Source organism: Acartia tonsa, chromosome 10 (genome assembly GCF_053477335.1).
Source record: "Acartia tonsa isolate MP-2025a chromosome 10, ASM5347733v1, whole genome shotgun sequence".
Taxonomy (NCBI): Eukaryota; Metazoa; Arthropoda; class Copepoda; order Calanoida; family Acartiidae; genus Acartia; species Acartia tonsa.
Genome location: NC_137269.1, coordinates 48,309,076 through 48,325,646, shown reverse-complemented (window position 1 = coordinate 48,325,646; position 16,571 = coordinate 48,309,076). Strand labels below are relative to the sequence as shown.

The window sequence follows — 16,571 nt, the reverse complement described above, 5'->3', positions numbered from 1 at the left end:
AATTATCCTATTTAGTTTTTTAGTAGTGAAGCTACTCTATAATTCAAAATATTTGTCCGTCCATTGTCTGTCCATTCATCTGTAAGTCTGTTCATTGGTATGTCTGTCTGTCTGAGACAGAAAGGGGAAAACGATATTTTCTCGGCTTCTATAAAAGATAGAAGGCTGAAATTTTCATGGATTGAATATTCTCTCTCTCTATCAATACTCCATATTTTCATCAAGTTTCATTAGGATTTGCCAAAAAAACTGGGGTGGGCTATATCGATTCCTACATTTCAAGTTTTCATGATTATCTCTACTCCTATTCAAGTTAGATAATTGAAATTCAGGGATTGAATACTTTGATATTTTGCATAATTTTATCAAGTTTTATTGAGATTTACTTATTGGGGTTCTACCTCAAACATAGGAGTCCCAAATGTTGGAGTGGACAAATGCAGGAGTCCCAAACATCGGAGTGGACAAACGTAAGAATGGGACAAACGTCAGAGTGGACAAACATCAAGGTGGACAAACGTTGGAGTGGAAAACATTGGAGTGGACATTGCTTAAATAAAACCTAGGAGTGTCTACTATTTTAATAATATTACAATTTTGAAATTTTTTATACCCTTGTCTACAAAATAATGACTATGGCTGCAGCGCTCAGCCCCCTAGCCTATATCCTAACCTAACCTAACTAAGAAAAGTAACAGGACGAAGGTAGGGGGGGCTGTGTTTGTATAAAAAAAATACAAAATTGAAAAAAAAGTTTGGGACTCCTGTGTTTGTCCCAAAAATCCTGCGTTTGTCCACTTCAACGTTTGTCCCACTCCTGCGTTTGTTCCACTCTGATGTTTGGGACTCAAGCATTTGTCCCTCCAATGTTTTTCCACTCCTACATTTGGCATGGAACCGATTATTGGTTGGGGTGCTAGTTTGATTCCTAGATTTGTAAGTTTTAAGGATTTTCTTTACTCCTATTAAAAAAAATTTAAAAGGCTGGTTTTTTACCCCCCATAATTTATTACAGGGGGTGATTACCCCCATCCCTAAAAAGAATTACCCTTTTACAAGCACCTCCCCCTGAATACTCCTGCACTCCCCTTGTAGTGACTAGGCCAACTTTATGGTCTCTGGTTTCAGGAAGCCCATCCAATTATGAGAAGTTCACATTATAAGAGCTCTCTTATAGCATCCTCTCTATTAGCATTACATGTGTAATGCATTATAGACAGACAGATAGATATTGTGAGGGATCCTACACTTTATAACACCTTGTTTTGGTAAAAATTGTTCCAATAGTTCTTGATATTGATATTTTATTTAAAAATTACAATAACTTGAATATAATGATGTTTAAAAAATGCTGAAATTATAGTTATATTTAGACTAGAAAAATGAATAACATACCTATAGAAGCATTAAATAATTCTCTTTTTAATTATAAAAATATTTTTTTAGAAACAAGAACGAGAACAATGCATAGCAGTGTAAAATATAAATTGATATTTTTTACAAAATTCCAAAACTATCCAGGGTCCTATAAGAAGCATCCATAAAACACAGAACTCAATAGGTACTGTAATGGTCGAAATCTTAAGCTGAAGACAAAAAAGATTACTACTTTATATAATAGGATAATGAAATGCAGCTGTTTTAAGAGTTGCCAGCTTAATAATACAGACCGATTCAATAATTGTGTTAATATGTTATGATGTCTAACTTTAAAATGGTGTAATTATAGTTATATTTAGCCTAGAAAAATGATAAACATACCTATAGAAGCGTTAAATAATTCTCTTTTTTATAATATAAATTTTTTTTAGGAACAAGAACAAGAACAATGCATAGCAGTGTAAAATATAAATTGATATTTTTTTTCCAAAATTCAATTCCCTCTGGTGATGTTATAAATAAAATATCAAAAGTTAAATTTAGGTGGATGTTATATGAATATATAAAGCTTCTTTACAGCCAAAAAAATTGGGGAAAAAAATATCATTTATGGAGCAACAACAAAAGTGGGTTTATCACAAAACCTCGATTTTTTAGTCAGCTGTTCCATATAAAACCAAGTCATTACCTGTATATTATAAAGCAATGCCAGGCGATTAAAATGAGGTATTAAGCACTTTCTAACTCCAAAAATTGATTCTTCTAGAGCAAAAATTAGTTTAGCATTTTTGGTAACTCAAATTTGAAATTTGATTTGTAGCAAGAGAAAAATATTAAAAAAACATACTTTTTTCTATCTAAGAGGCAAATTAATGGTATCAATATATTCGCAAATGTCTTATATACAGTTTAATACACTTTTAAGTCCATTATTTTTGGGCTTTGAGTGAACGTCGAATAAGGTTGATTTTATCTCTTTTCATGTTTTCCAACAAAGTGAAAATTGCAGTGGGCTAAAATAATGACGCCCCTCCCATACCCCTTACGTCTCCTTTACTTCGTTCCCTCGCCCTTCTACTGGATGAACAAACTGACCAATAAACAAGTTAGAAACAACAATTTTTTCCCCTATCATAATATCCACGTATATTCTACATCCATTTATGTAATATTGTTGTGTAAAACACAAGATGACAATTATCACGATAATATTTTGGTATTCACTTCAAACTACATTACATAATAAGGAAAAATATGTTTGAAGGTAGCGCAGCAATAACCAGCTTTGAAAATCAAAATAAAAAATGATATAAAAATAATAAAGTCAAACACTGTGGATATTGTCATCCATGTTTTTATAAGCGAACCTTTCTTATAATTAGGATAGGCCCGTTCGTCTGTACGTCTGCAACGGTTAACTGTTTTAATTTATTTAGATGTCCCATCGATTTTAAACTTAGCATGATGATTCCTATAACAATTAGGTACAATTTACGAAGCGTAGTAACTCATAATCGTTATCAGAAATTCCGTACGATTTACAACATGCTGATTTTTCACTTTTTGAAAAGAACATTTTGTATTATATAAGCGAAGGATCACTATGATCAAATCATAAAATAAAAGAATGTACCTTTACTACAATCTGTATTTAAATAACTTCGCAACAAATTTCTGTACAACTTTGTTTAGACATACAAATTAATGTTCTCCTTATTAAGTTCCAATACTCTACAGGAGTTGTTGTTCGTTTATTCTTACTTTTTATTTCAGAGCTCCGCTGTTGAAAAGATGTCATGCTTGTTTTTTTTTATAAAGTGTGCCCATTTCGTTAATGGATGACAAATCAAAAAAACATTAAAAGCAGTTAAAGACAATAAACATACACTTTAGCATTTCTTTCAGTCCCGTTAATCCTTAGTCGGGGACCTATAACAACACCTCCCACTTATTTATGCGACCTTCCCATCTCATTTTTAATGTTAGTAATATAATTGATTTTTTTTCGGGGGTAGGGGGAAAGTGAATAATTTTTTATAGAGGCGATTTCTCTTAGGAGGGTGGTGGTACCTTAAATAGTTTTAAACTTTCCCAGGGTCCATGAGAATTTAAGAAACTACCTTATAAAGGAGAACTGTACGTATCGGTTCAGCGGTCAGCGAGATCCTTCGTTACAAACAGACAGACAGATATCCTGCTACTTAATTAATTATACTTACAATAAAGTTCTTGGCTAGTTTAGGTTAAGTAGCCTCGGATAGCGTTTGAGGACGGGATACACCACGATTTCTAATTTTAGTATATCTCTGAACCAAACCTTGCTTATTGAATAGCATTCTTGCAACGTCGTACAACTTTGATTGCATGACCCTTTTCTGTAAATCCTGTGCATAGTATTAGGTTGTGCCAGTTTTAAGCGAAGGCATTTGCTCCACTTTATCTACCTGGAAAAGTAAAAGTTGGAACCATTTTTAACGTCTTAGGTTCTGACGGGGTGTCGGGCACAGAATTGGGTTAAGTAAGTCATAGTTTAGCCGAGCTAAATCAGTGACTTTAGGGTAATTTCCCAAATGATAGAAATAAATCTATAAGAATGGAAATATTTGCAAGGGTACACGTGGTCTAACCATCGATTATATGAAATCTACCACTGTTTCAATTAAGCTCTAAATCTTTTTAAATGGTTTTAATTGACACGTGAACACTTTTTGAAGTGTGTTAATACAATTAGATCTGTTTTTAAAAATGATAAAGGCTGTGTTAGCCTATAACAGTAAAGTTTTCTTTTGTCTGAAGCTTAAGATCTTGGAAATGGTTTGCCTGATCTGATTATGCTTTTTTTGGGGAAGTTTTTAAAATGTCTTGGGATGGTTCTGGGCTATTTATTATCCACAGTAACTCTATTTCTCTCTCCCCACTACGCTTGGGACAAAGCAGCTAAATAAAGCATTCGATATTAATAATCTGCTTATACCTTACGGAGAAAGCCTTAATTCAGGTTGTATAAATTTGAAGCTTAAAGATATTTAAAAAAAACATCTACAAGTTCTATAAGGAAAAGTAGTTTCACCCTATTTATGTCTTTGCAAAGACAAATCTTTTAAGTTAATTTGACATACATTTTTTAGGTATTCTAACTTTTGAAAGTTAGTCTCCTTTCCGGACATTACCTTATTTATTTTCTCAGCTCTTATTAGAGCTCGAGGGCTGAACACATTTTGATAAATAATTTCTAATTATAGGTCAGTCAAAGGGATATTTTATTTCTTTCCCCTTTCATTTCACAACTTTGATTTTAGGTCCTTTTTTATTCAAAACTTTAAATGGCTCTTATTTTCTTGTGAAGCTAGAAAACATTTTTTTCAGAAAAATATTAAAATCCTCATGAAATAAATTTTGGCGGCAGCAGTTGTCCTTGGCAGCTGCCAGCCGCCACAGCTGCCAAGTAACAGCATATGCCTAATCACTGCGGGTCTAACCTGTACATATTTTTTTTACATTTGTCAGTATAAAAATCTAACTTGTAATAGATTGTCTGACTCTGATCCCTTTATCCCTAATAGATGGCACAATATACATATAACATAGACACAATTCATAAGAAGGTTTATTTTACTGAAACTTTACAATAATGTACAAATTGGTATATTATTACTTGGATGTTGCAACAGTTCTTCATGTACTCTGATAAAGTAATGCTTTCAGTTGGCTAATTAGAAATACCCCGAATTCACACCCTTAACCCCATCCCCTCCCCTCGTACTAGACAAACAAACTGGCAAATATATGAGGTTCATATTAGCAAGCTAAATTGACAACAAATTTTCCTTTGTCAATATAACCACGTATATCCATTTACAGGGTGTGTTACATATCTAGGGACTTTTTCTAAATTGTAAACAAATGAACATAAAATCGTCAATTTTAAAGATTTTATTAAATTTTAAAAACTGGGGAGCAAATTAGGTATATGACTACTAGATTATTAAATAAAATCGCCGCCAGCATCAATCACCGCCTCTACCCGCCTCCTCAACCGCCAGCAGGCCAAGGTCAGAATGTAACTGTCCAAGCTGGCGAAGTTCTCCTTGATAGTGGCAATGAGGGAGGTCTTTATGGTATGGGTACGTCTATTGGTGTATGCTTCAAAGTAGCTCAAGGTTCAAAAGTCCATTGAATTAAGATCGGGCTGCTTGGAGGCCCCATTTCCTTAGGAATGTGAGTAACCGCAGGATCCAAATTCACCTAACTTTCAAGCTACCCTTTGACACGGAGGCTCTTATTTAGACCACAGTTGAGCTAGAGCGACGTTCTATACCTTTTTAAAAATGGCAGGAAGATTCATCTAGGGTTGGCAGCGCAATTCATAGTCTAAAATGAGTTTTAAGTTCCATATGGGTCTCTGACGTCGAGAAACGAGACATTTTCACGATTTTACACAATTTTTGACTGTTTAGACATCTCTAAATCTGCCACGTTTCACTTTGTCGGAGTACTAAAGCCAAGCCATTTTAGATAAAGAGCTGTAGTCTTTTTTAGTGTCTTACTTATGAATCTAACAGTATCCCCAGCAAGTTGCATAACTCTAACTCATCTACAGATGGGCTGAGGTCCGATTTAGTGGGCCCTAGTTGAGAATCCAGATTATACCACCAGCGCACTTCGAATCTGCGTTGTTAAACATAAGCGCGGCCAGCTCGGAGTACGAGCCCATCTTCGCCCAAAGATTTTTTTGTGCTAAAAGGTCATTACCTAAGCTTTTTATAGTGGGGTCAAACGTCCTGATTGGTCAAGTAGTTTTGACGTTATGGCCGTTTTAAAAAAGTCCCTAGATATGTGGCGCACCCTGACATACATAATGCTTTGGTATTTATCAGAGATATCAGGGATAAGACAATGAACAATAAATTGATAAAAATCCTCTACAATGATTAGAAAAGTTGATATAATGTATTGGTTAAAAAGTTTAGACATTTAATCTCAATATATAGGTTACAGAAATCAACCTACAAAAATTCAATCGATGAAGAACAATAAAAATTGTTTTTAATCTATTTTATATTTTGGTAAAGTTTGATTAGGGTAACTTTATGTGGTATAAACATGAATATTAATATGCACTTGAAACATATTCTCACTTGCATTCGAATGGATGTCAAACAAGGATGACAATATCAAAATGGAAAGGATGCGCAACAAATCAAACTAACGGAGTAACGATCGTTAAACTTGCATGACGATTCCTGTATCTCTTAGGTAGTATTATAATAACGCAAACTACAGTTTTTAAATGTTGCCATTTTTAAGATTTAAAAGAATGATATATGATTTTTTGTTTCGGCTTCTAAAATTATGTTTTATCTTTACTTTTTCGTTCTCTTTATGTTCTTATATATATTCAATCCAAACTAATTCTCACATGCATTCAAATGGATGGTAAACAAGGATGACAATATTAAAAAGAAAGAGAAAAGGAAGATTCCTGTAGCACCTAGGTAGAATTAGAGTTAGTTGTATAATAACTTCTTTAAGCTTTGCTTTTATGAAGATTGTTATCCTTGTTAAAAAGTATAATTTATGATATTTTGTTTAGGCTTCTAAAAATAAATATACGGTCACTTTACGTTTTTATATATATTCAATCCAATATAATAACTTCTTTAAGCTTCGCTTTTATGGATGTTGCCATTCCTGTTAAAAAGTATAATTTATGATATTTTGGTTAGGCTTCTAAAAATAAATATGTTTTTTTTTACTTTTGCGGTCACTTTACTTTTATCCAGGGATTTAAAGAAAATAATGGAAGAAAAATTAATATTCATTCTCTTTTCCCCTGAAAATAAACTAACTACTAAAGTCAGAGTTTCACGTAAATTGAAGACAAAATTAACCATTCATTGTCACATCCCTGAATTCCAAAAGTTTAACTAAAAATAAGAGGTTCTTTCTAGGGATCTTAAGGGATAAGACAATGGTCGATGATTTGATAAAAAGCCTAAATTATTATACACAAAATCAACCCAACATCCGCCACTTGATTACAATAAGTGGTTGTAACGTATGAACACTCAACTTTATCACCCAACCAATCGAAATATAATGAAGTTGTTCAGCCAACGAAAAAAACTTTTAGGACTAGTGCAATAAATAGCCCAATGTCCCCTCAATCCCTGCGTTCTTGCTTTTGTTTAAACAATAAATGATATTAAAAATCGTTGCTTGTTGAAATTATATATAGATCTAAAAAAACTAAAGTTACAGCCAATTGTTGTACGTACTTTGTCATACCTTAATTTAAAAGTAGCTGTGCTACTTTAATAACAATTTATATTCATGGATCTTAACGTTTTCCTTTAACGTGCCTTGTGGAGCAAAGACACTTCCCACCGCATTTTTTTGAAAACAAATGAAAATAAGGGTTTAGTAAGTTTTAGTTTCTTTGTTTATTACTTTAGGTTAGGTACTGGATAGCCTCGCAGGGTTAGGCACCCTTTATGATATAAGTCATAGAAAAGACTACCCTTTTGTCCCTTATTTTAAATTATATAAAAATAAAAAGGGAGGGGGGTTCTTTGCTCAACGGGCAATTTCAGGAAAAGCTTATATTTTTTCCAAAAAGTAATTCCAGGCGCGAACTTGAAATCATTGATGATTTATGTTCCACTGATACCAGAGGTCCATTTGATTGTAATTTAGATTAAAAATAGTTCTACAGCTTAATCAGCTTTGAAAAACCAGGGATCTAAAGGGATAAGACAATGATCGATAAATTGATGTACATCCCCAATGATGATAGACAAATTACTCCTTCTGTATAATAAGTTGTTGAAACGTTTGGACACAGAACTAAATTAAATAACCAATGGAAATTTAATAAAAATAGCCAAAGGTGTAAAGCCAAGGAATAAGAAAACTGAATTATAAACTTTGGGGACTAGTATAATAAACAGCCCAATGTTCCAATCTTTCCCTGTGTCTAACAAATCATGGCAAATATATCTACTTAATATTTGACCATAAATAATATTTTGATTGAATGAATGTTTTTAGGGTGACTTTTTAAGTTAAGTTAGGTGGGATATAAGTAGAAAATGGTCTAAAACGCCAAAAAAGGGATAAAAGTAATCTAATTTATGACTGTCAGTGTGGTGATTAAGATCTTTGATTTGAATAAGATATTTACAATCTTTAGCTAAGGTATGTAGTGGTCCTGGGCTGGTTTTAGGCTATTTTTTGTTCTAGTTCAAATTAAAATAACCTCTTAGATGAAACACTCTGGACATTCAATAATCTAGACTGGAAAACAAATTTCAAGACAAACATACATCCTACTACTTTGGTAGACAAACATCAAATTACTGCATAGAATAACTACGACATCCACACAGTAAACAATTTTCCAGTATGGCTTAGAAACTGATTATTATCCGCTGGATTACAACCTGTTCACCGACTTACTGAAAAATCATGTATAGCATCTATTAGTTGATTTTACACGAATATTGGAATAGTGTTATAAAATTGATAACAGTTTTGTTATCCCGGACCTTCTGTTTTAATCTCATGATTTTTCATAAGCCGCGGAAAACTGTGTGTAATACGATGCGATAACTATTCTAATACTTTTAGATGAAATTAAGTTAAAATGCAAATGAACAGGTTCTATAAGTAAGACACACAAGACTTAATTTTTGAAGATCATTGTTTTGAAGGTCCCAAAGACCATTCAAATGAAATTAAGAAATTTGAATTGGTGAAAAAAGTAAAGGTTATATGCTTTTTAAAGAAAATAATTTTGTTATTGCTATGCTTCTTTTGCATAAATGTTCTTGTCAAAAATATTTTAATTAGTTAATAATGAATAAAAAACACAGGTTTTCTTTTTGACTAGTTTATCCTTTATTTGTTGGCAGTAATATGTAATTATATTTCTGGTATCATCAGGTATCAGGATAGGTAAGACAAGACAATATATTGTGTGTATATAGTTTCAAACAAAACTCGCAAAACATTTTTCTTTATAAAAATAAATTAACAGGTCAACAGACTAGTTGGTTCTCGGGGTGCTTAGGCAGCGGCGTGAGCGGCCAGGTGCTCGGCACGGGCGGCGACAACATCAGCGGGCTCGACAGGGACGACGGCACCGTTGGGGTGGGCAACCAGACCGGCATAGGCAACACCGTGGGCGTACAGACCGTGAGCGGGAGCGGCGATTCCGTGGGCGGCAAAGTGCTCGGCACGGGCAGCGACGACGGCGGGCTCATCAGCGGGGACAACGGCACCGTTGGGGTGGGCAACGAGGGCAGCGGGAGCATAAGCATAGGGGTATCCATTGTAGGCGGCATAGGGGTATCCGGCGTAGCCAGCGGCATAGGGGTAGGCACCGGCATAGGCGGCATAAGGATATCCGGCATAAGCTCCATAAGGCAGCACAGCTCCGCCGGCGGCGAAGTGGGCGGCCTTGGCGGCGGCAACGGCGGGCTCGTCAGCGGGGACCACGGCTCCGTTGGGGTAGGTCACAAGCTGGGCGCTGGACACGGCGACGCAAGCGGCGAGAACCTAAAATTAAATTATTGTATTAACGGTTTAAAAACTTACTCGTAATTATTTTGATATTTGACAGCCAAACAACAAAAACAAGAAAAAAATAATTTAATTAAGATAATAGCAGTGCAATCAAAACAAAAGAAAACAAATTTAATTGTAAAAAATGTTTGTATCTCCAATTTTAGAATGACCTTTAAATGAATGTACCCCAAAAATACTACTATAACCCTCTTTATTAAATGCGCTTTTTAGAACAATAGAAATAATTGAATGGGGGTTGGAAAAGGTTTTCAGAGGGGGTATGATAGTCATTGATATGGTTGACTAAAAACTAGTAGCTCCAGGCTAATTAGTGCGTATATGAAGAAAAAAAATATTTGACCATTGTACCTTGGGGGGGTTTAAAATTGTTTGAAATAATAGTATTACAATAGGGTTTAGGCTCTGAAAAGATAAATTGACGCGAACAAAAGTTGCCCTTAAGCCAAAATGACGCACTTTGACCTTTTTAAAACGTGAATTTTGTTGTTGGCAACACGTTTTATCTCTCAAGTCCAATAGTTGGGTGGATAAAATAATTTTTCCAGTATGGCTTCGAAATCGATTAATATCCGCTGGATTAGAACCGGTTCTCAGCTATACGTGAAAATCATATATCGCATCGTATTATAGATGATTTTCTGTAAAAAGTAAAATGAAAAATCATAGGATTTATGCCAGCTACAAAACCGGAATTAATCCTATAAGATATCATTTTCCTATCCGCGGAAAGTTGTCTTTCTTACGATGCGATAAATAACTATTCTTGCCTTAAAAGATTGTTCCATCTGCTTTGCTTATGGGTTTTCCTCGATTTTTTAAGATATTGTAAAAATATGATTACAAATAGACAAAAAAAAACATTTTAATAATCTTTCCACGAATACTAAAATAAAATAAAAATATAAGAGTAGAACCATTTTTGTTAACCTAATAGTGACTGACTGATATTAATTTTTTAAATTTTAAATTAATATTCATGGAAAATTGTCTGTAATACAATGCTATACATATATGTTTTTTTCAGTATGGCTGAGAACCGATTTTAATCCAGCAGAAATAAATCGTTTTGAAAACAAAATTATAAATACTGTTCTTCGATTTAGAATATAAAAAATAAAAGAAAAAATTATATAAATCAAACTTCTGTAATTATTTAAAGCCTTTAAATTGATAATAAAAATGTTTAGTTTTGATGTTTAATTTGTAATCATTGAAGCGAAGATAAATAGTATAGCCTTGTCAATTAAAACTTTTGAAAAAATTGAAAAAGTAAAAAAAACAAAGTCGTATTGTATAACTATTATAAAAATGTTTTTTTTATAGGTCATTTGAGCATTTTAAACTAATTTAAATTTTAAATGACAGTTTTATTTTAACCCATTAAACAAAATTTGGAATGTTTTGAAAAGTATAGTTTATGAAAGTATTTAGCTCAAAATATAGTTTATGTAAAAAGTTTTTCAATGATATTAAGCCTTACCAAAAACTTCATGTTGAGATGATTTGTTTTGCGCTAGTGTTGAAACTATACTGACGCTAACCATCCGTGATTTTCCTTATATACCAACCAGTGCGTCCACACCAAGGGGGCGGGGACAATGGCGCCAAGGGGTGATCCACATAAAACCTACAAATCTTGACCTACACACAACTTTCCCCCTTCCCCCCTTTTTCTATTGCTAGTGAACGGAAAATTGTTTCAAGAAGGTGGTTTTTGACGCACAAAACGTGGTATCTTAAAACAGCATGGCATGCCGTTGAAAATGGTTTATACCCCCCCCCCCCCATATCCCGGTCAATTTTTATGAAATAATATATATTGGTTTTCCTTCCCTTTTTATAATATGTCTTATTCTGCCTTAGGCTGGTGCAAGAATTTCTTTTTACTTATAACAACATGTGCATTGTAATGTAGATAACTTTATCAGGGATAAGACAATTGCCAACGAATTGATGTACATCCCCAATGATGATACACAAAATTATACCTTCTGTAGATTACAATTATTGATTGAAGCAGTTGGACACTCAACAAAATAATCAAAATTCAATAAAAGTCCCCAAAGTTGTTAATAAGAAAATGTTTTTAAAAAAAACTTTGAGAAGATTAGTGCATTAAAAAGCCCAATGTCTCCTCCCTCCCTGACATAACTATAAGGAGAGACAGATAGTATAGAAAATATATGAAAAAAGGGGGGGGGGGGAAAGAAACTATACATTCTTTTCTTCGATTTAGAGGCAAGTTACTTTTTAGGTTTAAATCCGGCTTGGAAAATCTAGGCACAAAAGCGGATGAGAATGAAAATAATTCATTGTTTATTTTTTTATAAAAAAAACAAGAATGACAACAACCCTTAAAGTTAAATTTGAATAAAATAATACATATAGCTATATATGTATCACATAGTTAATAAACAAAATATGGTTTCATTTACATTTAGATAATTCATATCTATATAAATTCAGTAGAATCAGACTGAAATAGAAGATAGGTCTACCTAGTTTAAATATGAATAACTATCTAATTTTTTTACCTTTTAGAGACTAGCACAATACCCCTAGCCCACTATGTTCCACGGGTGACAAAAAATCGTTTTTTACATTTTGGAAAATACACTTTTAAACAATTGTTAAGTAATATACACAAGTTTTTGGAAATAAAGCCGAAAGAATTAGCTCTTTACTATGAAAAATAAGAATTTTATGTGTAATTATACCAGAGGTATGGAATTAAGTTCCTTTTCATCATTGTAAACAACTATTTTTAAGGTCAACTAAACTACATTTCAAATCATTGTGGACCCTTTATTTTTAAAGCTATTTTTAAGTATTATATATTTTTGGAATCAGTATGTAATAATTTATACGTTTAGCCTTTAAAAGAAGTCAAATCTCCATTTTTTGTTGTAATTGTAGGTGGTTTTCTTAGCATACCCGATTTCTGTAAAATAGACAATTTTCTTCTAATGAAAATTTTACGTTTGGTTCCAGATCTTTTAAGACCAAAAAAGTCCAAGCAAATCCTCTTACATGGTGATATTAGATGTATGTATAATATCAGAGAACTTTACCCTGTGTATGCGAAGCTATGCGAAGTTTGTTTTTTTTTAAGCTCTAAAGATACTGGGTCTATCAAAAAATAACAATTTTTAAGTTTTAAAAGTTATTTATTTTTCTATTTATTTCAAACACATATTCAATAAAACTAAAAGTAAAGAAAAGTTTTAAAAACAAATAAAAGATTATCCATTTATGTCTAAGGTCTTATCTGAACTATCATACCTTTTATTGGGGGGAGGGGGGGGGGGCTCGATTTATGTCAATCTTGGATCCCATTAAAGCTAAAAGTCTAAAAATTTGTAAGTGGTTTCCTTAATCAACAAAAAATATTCTGATTTTATATGTTTAACATTATCTACTCCCTTTACCCTTTTATTGAGCAACCTTTCACAAAAGGTTCTTTCATATTAACAAAGAACTTAGAAGAGTAGAACTTATGTTGATTAAGATAGAAAATGTTTCCTTTAAAATAAATGAAAATAAAAATTAGAGTCTTACATATCTATGATCTAAAGGGATAAGACAATGGCCGGTAAATTAATGTACATCCCCAATGGTAATAAACAAAATTGCCTCTTCTATAAATTACAATTAGTTGTTGAAATGTTTGGACACTCAACTAATAAACCAACCAATCAAATTCAAAAGTCCCAAAAGTTATTATGCCTACAAATAAGAAAAAACTATCATAAAACTTTGTGGACTAGTATAATAAACAGTCCATTGTTCCCTTCCTCCCTGCTTAAATATACACACAGAAAATGAGTAAGAAATTTACTCATCTGTATTTATTAGAAATCTCAAAATATAAATTTCAGCGACGGCAGTCGGCAGGAAAATAGCGGCAGATTTTAATGAAATTTTAGTTGGTCGTGTATAGTTCTTAGAATAGCTTAAGTTTAAAATTTGAGGTCTCTAAGTGAAAAATTGAGGTAAAAGGAGTTAATTAAAGATTTCTGGAGACCTGCAGGATCATACCTGGAACCGGAAATTGACTTGAACACCTGTATGTAGTAATATAGGATATTTTAGTATTTTGGTAAGATGAAATGTTAAGTTTAAGTCATAAAAAAAAAATATTTTGGCTCTCTACCTGTATGATCCTGCCAGGTATCCTGGCATCCTGTGCCCACCAGGGTGGAGATATTCAACTTTCAGTTATGTGTCGTACCCATTTTAAACAAGTCACTCAGTTATAGCTCTCTATCTTTCACACAAAGAAAATGAGATAGAAAATACTAAAAGGGGGGAGGGTCGCCCCCCCCCCCCCCCCCGACTATTAAAGGTTAACAAACATTGTTAGTTGGGTTGTGTAATATCTTTTGATATGATTCCCGTCAATGTTGCTTAGAAACAAAGGAAGTTCTGAAATGTGCTTATTAGACTAGCTTTACACCCCCCCCCCCTTGACGCCCCTTGTGTAAAATACTTATTATAAGTATTTTCACCATTATTTTAAAAGATATATGTATACTTATTAATTTTTAAATAAAATTTCATCCAAATTTTCAAATATACACTCTCTATGATTTTTTGTCATTTTTCGGGATACAGTGTAGCCTCTACGGGATCTGTATTCGAAGAGACAGAGATGGCCACAAAAACAGCCTAAAACCATTCCAATACTTAAATATGAAAATATAATTGACTGAAACTATCACTAGAGCTATGTGAGACTTTAAAAAGATGACTGAATCGGTTCAGTATTAGGATCTTACGCTTCAGACAAAAAAAACTTACTACTTTAAATAATAGGAAATATACAATATTTTTGTAATCAACCCAAAGAATCTCTATGTGTAAAAACTAAATAATTTTTTGAAAATTTAGATTTGTTAAAATTCGTATTTTAAATAGACATACAAATCTTTTCAATTATGCAAATTTTGTCATAAGCATAATTCAAACTATAACATCCATTGGGGCAAAGCTCAACAAACAAACATTATAAAAATGGAATGGCAGGGCTTTTAAATAATTTTTTCCTTCAAAAAACAATTTAAATATGTCGAAAAATGGCATAACAATAACATGTGAACAAATGATAGAGTGGCTACGCTATTACAATTTATCAATTTGATATCTATAATACAAAGTAGAATTATTTCTGTCCGTCTGTCCGTCCGTCCGTCTGAAGCTTAAGATCTAGGTAACCACTGAACCGATTGGATTCTACTCTTCAGGGTATATAACTACAGGTGGTTTTAGGCTATTTTCTTGGGGGGTGGGACACCACAACCCCCCTCAAAAACAAAAAAATCCCCCTCCCCCATTTGTTTTTTTTGCAGGAGATTTCCTTGGTCCTTTTTTTTTGCAGAAGATTTTCTTGGTTCTTTTTTTTTGTTGCTAAAGATTTCTATGGTCCTTTTACGAATTTCACCTTATTTTTTTTGATCACCTCTTGGGGCAAAACCCTTAGAGGCTAGGGGCGAAGCCGTTGGTTTTTATATAACAGGACATGTTTTTTTAAAGCAAATTGAGAATCGCAGCAACTCTATAATCTAAGAAAGCCGTACGTTTATTCAAAATATACTGAATTTAACTTTTAGGGTATGATATAATTATTCTATTTATCTGATTTTTGTAAAAGTGATTCCCAGGACAAGAGAGTACAATATTTTTAATATTATGAAATTCTAAAATTTACAATATTTCTAGATTTACAAATTAATGTTCTTCTTTACTTTTATGGATGTTGTCATCCTTGTTTTTTTTATTAAAAAAGTACTATTCAATTTCAATTTGATTTAGATTATCTTGCTTAGATACTCAGAAATAAATTCAATGTAAATGCGTATTTAAATTAATAAATATTAAATAAGTTTTCCCAGAGCTTTCAGCCGCTAAATATTTTGGAAAATAGGCTGTGGCTTCAGAATGAAGCTTTTTATTGGGCCTATAAAAATTATGCCATACTGACCTACCATTGGACAATTAAAATGTTTACTTGCCTGCCAATGGTAATATAGTCTGTGTATTTTCCTATCATTGGTTATTTGTATTATTATTTTTTATAGGCACTATAAAGATATTGAAACTTTACATTTGGCTTATGCTTGCTAACAATGTTGGCGTTAGGTAGCTACAGATGCGTACCTGTCCAAATTTTAAATAGTTACTTATATTGATGGTCCGGGCTGATATCTATCTTAATATTCTTCGACAATTTTCTCTGTGGTCTTAATCCAACGGATATTATTCGGTTTCTAAACCATACAAGTAACTATTTTAGTTTATAGAACAAAGACATATTTCAATAAGGAATAATTAAAGTAATTTGAAATAAGATATAATTATTGATTATTTATTAAGACTAACATAGTCTTAATATTCTTTTTTTGATGAACACAAATATCTAACTTATAGATTAGCTACAACTCAAAAATGACTTTTCTTAATTTAATATTAAAAAGATGGTTTGACCTTTTAAAACTAAAGGAGAAAATCTACATTTTTGGGAGATTAGAATCTCTTCAAGTAACCTCAACCCTTGATCATTTACTGCTTAATTAACTTCCAAATATTTTCTTTCAGCAATTTTA

General features: G+C 32.7%; 3 protein-coding genes across 3 annotated transcripts in view; 2 read left to right on the top strand and 1 right to left on the bottom strand.

Annotated features, from left to right (window-relative positions):
- LOC145330225 (ankyrin repeat domain-containing protein 13C) overlaps positions 1-16,571 on the top strand; it is a 526,153-nt gene that overhangs the window by 215,261 nt on the left and 294,321 nt on the right. The gene's annotated exons all lie outside the window — the stretch shown is intronic.
- MED1 (Mediator complex subunit 1) overlaps positions 1-16,571 on the top strand; it is a 509,044-nt gene that overhangs the window by 215,262 nt on the left and 277,211 nt on the right. The window lies entirely within an intron of this gene.
- Positions 9,256-11,636, bottom strand: LOC145330216 (uncharacterized). Its single transcript, XM_080174825.1, has 2 exons — positions 11,450-11,636; positions 9,256-9,939 (listed from the first exon to the last, which is right to left on the bottom strand). Exons 1-2 carry the CDS (start codon positions 11,459-11,461, stop codon positions 9,448-9,450), a joined length of 504 nt encoding a protein of 167 aa, XP_080030951.1. The 5' UTR covers positions 11,462-11,636; the 3' UTR covers positions 9,256-9,447.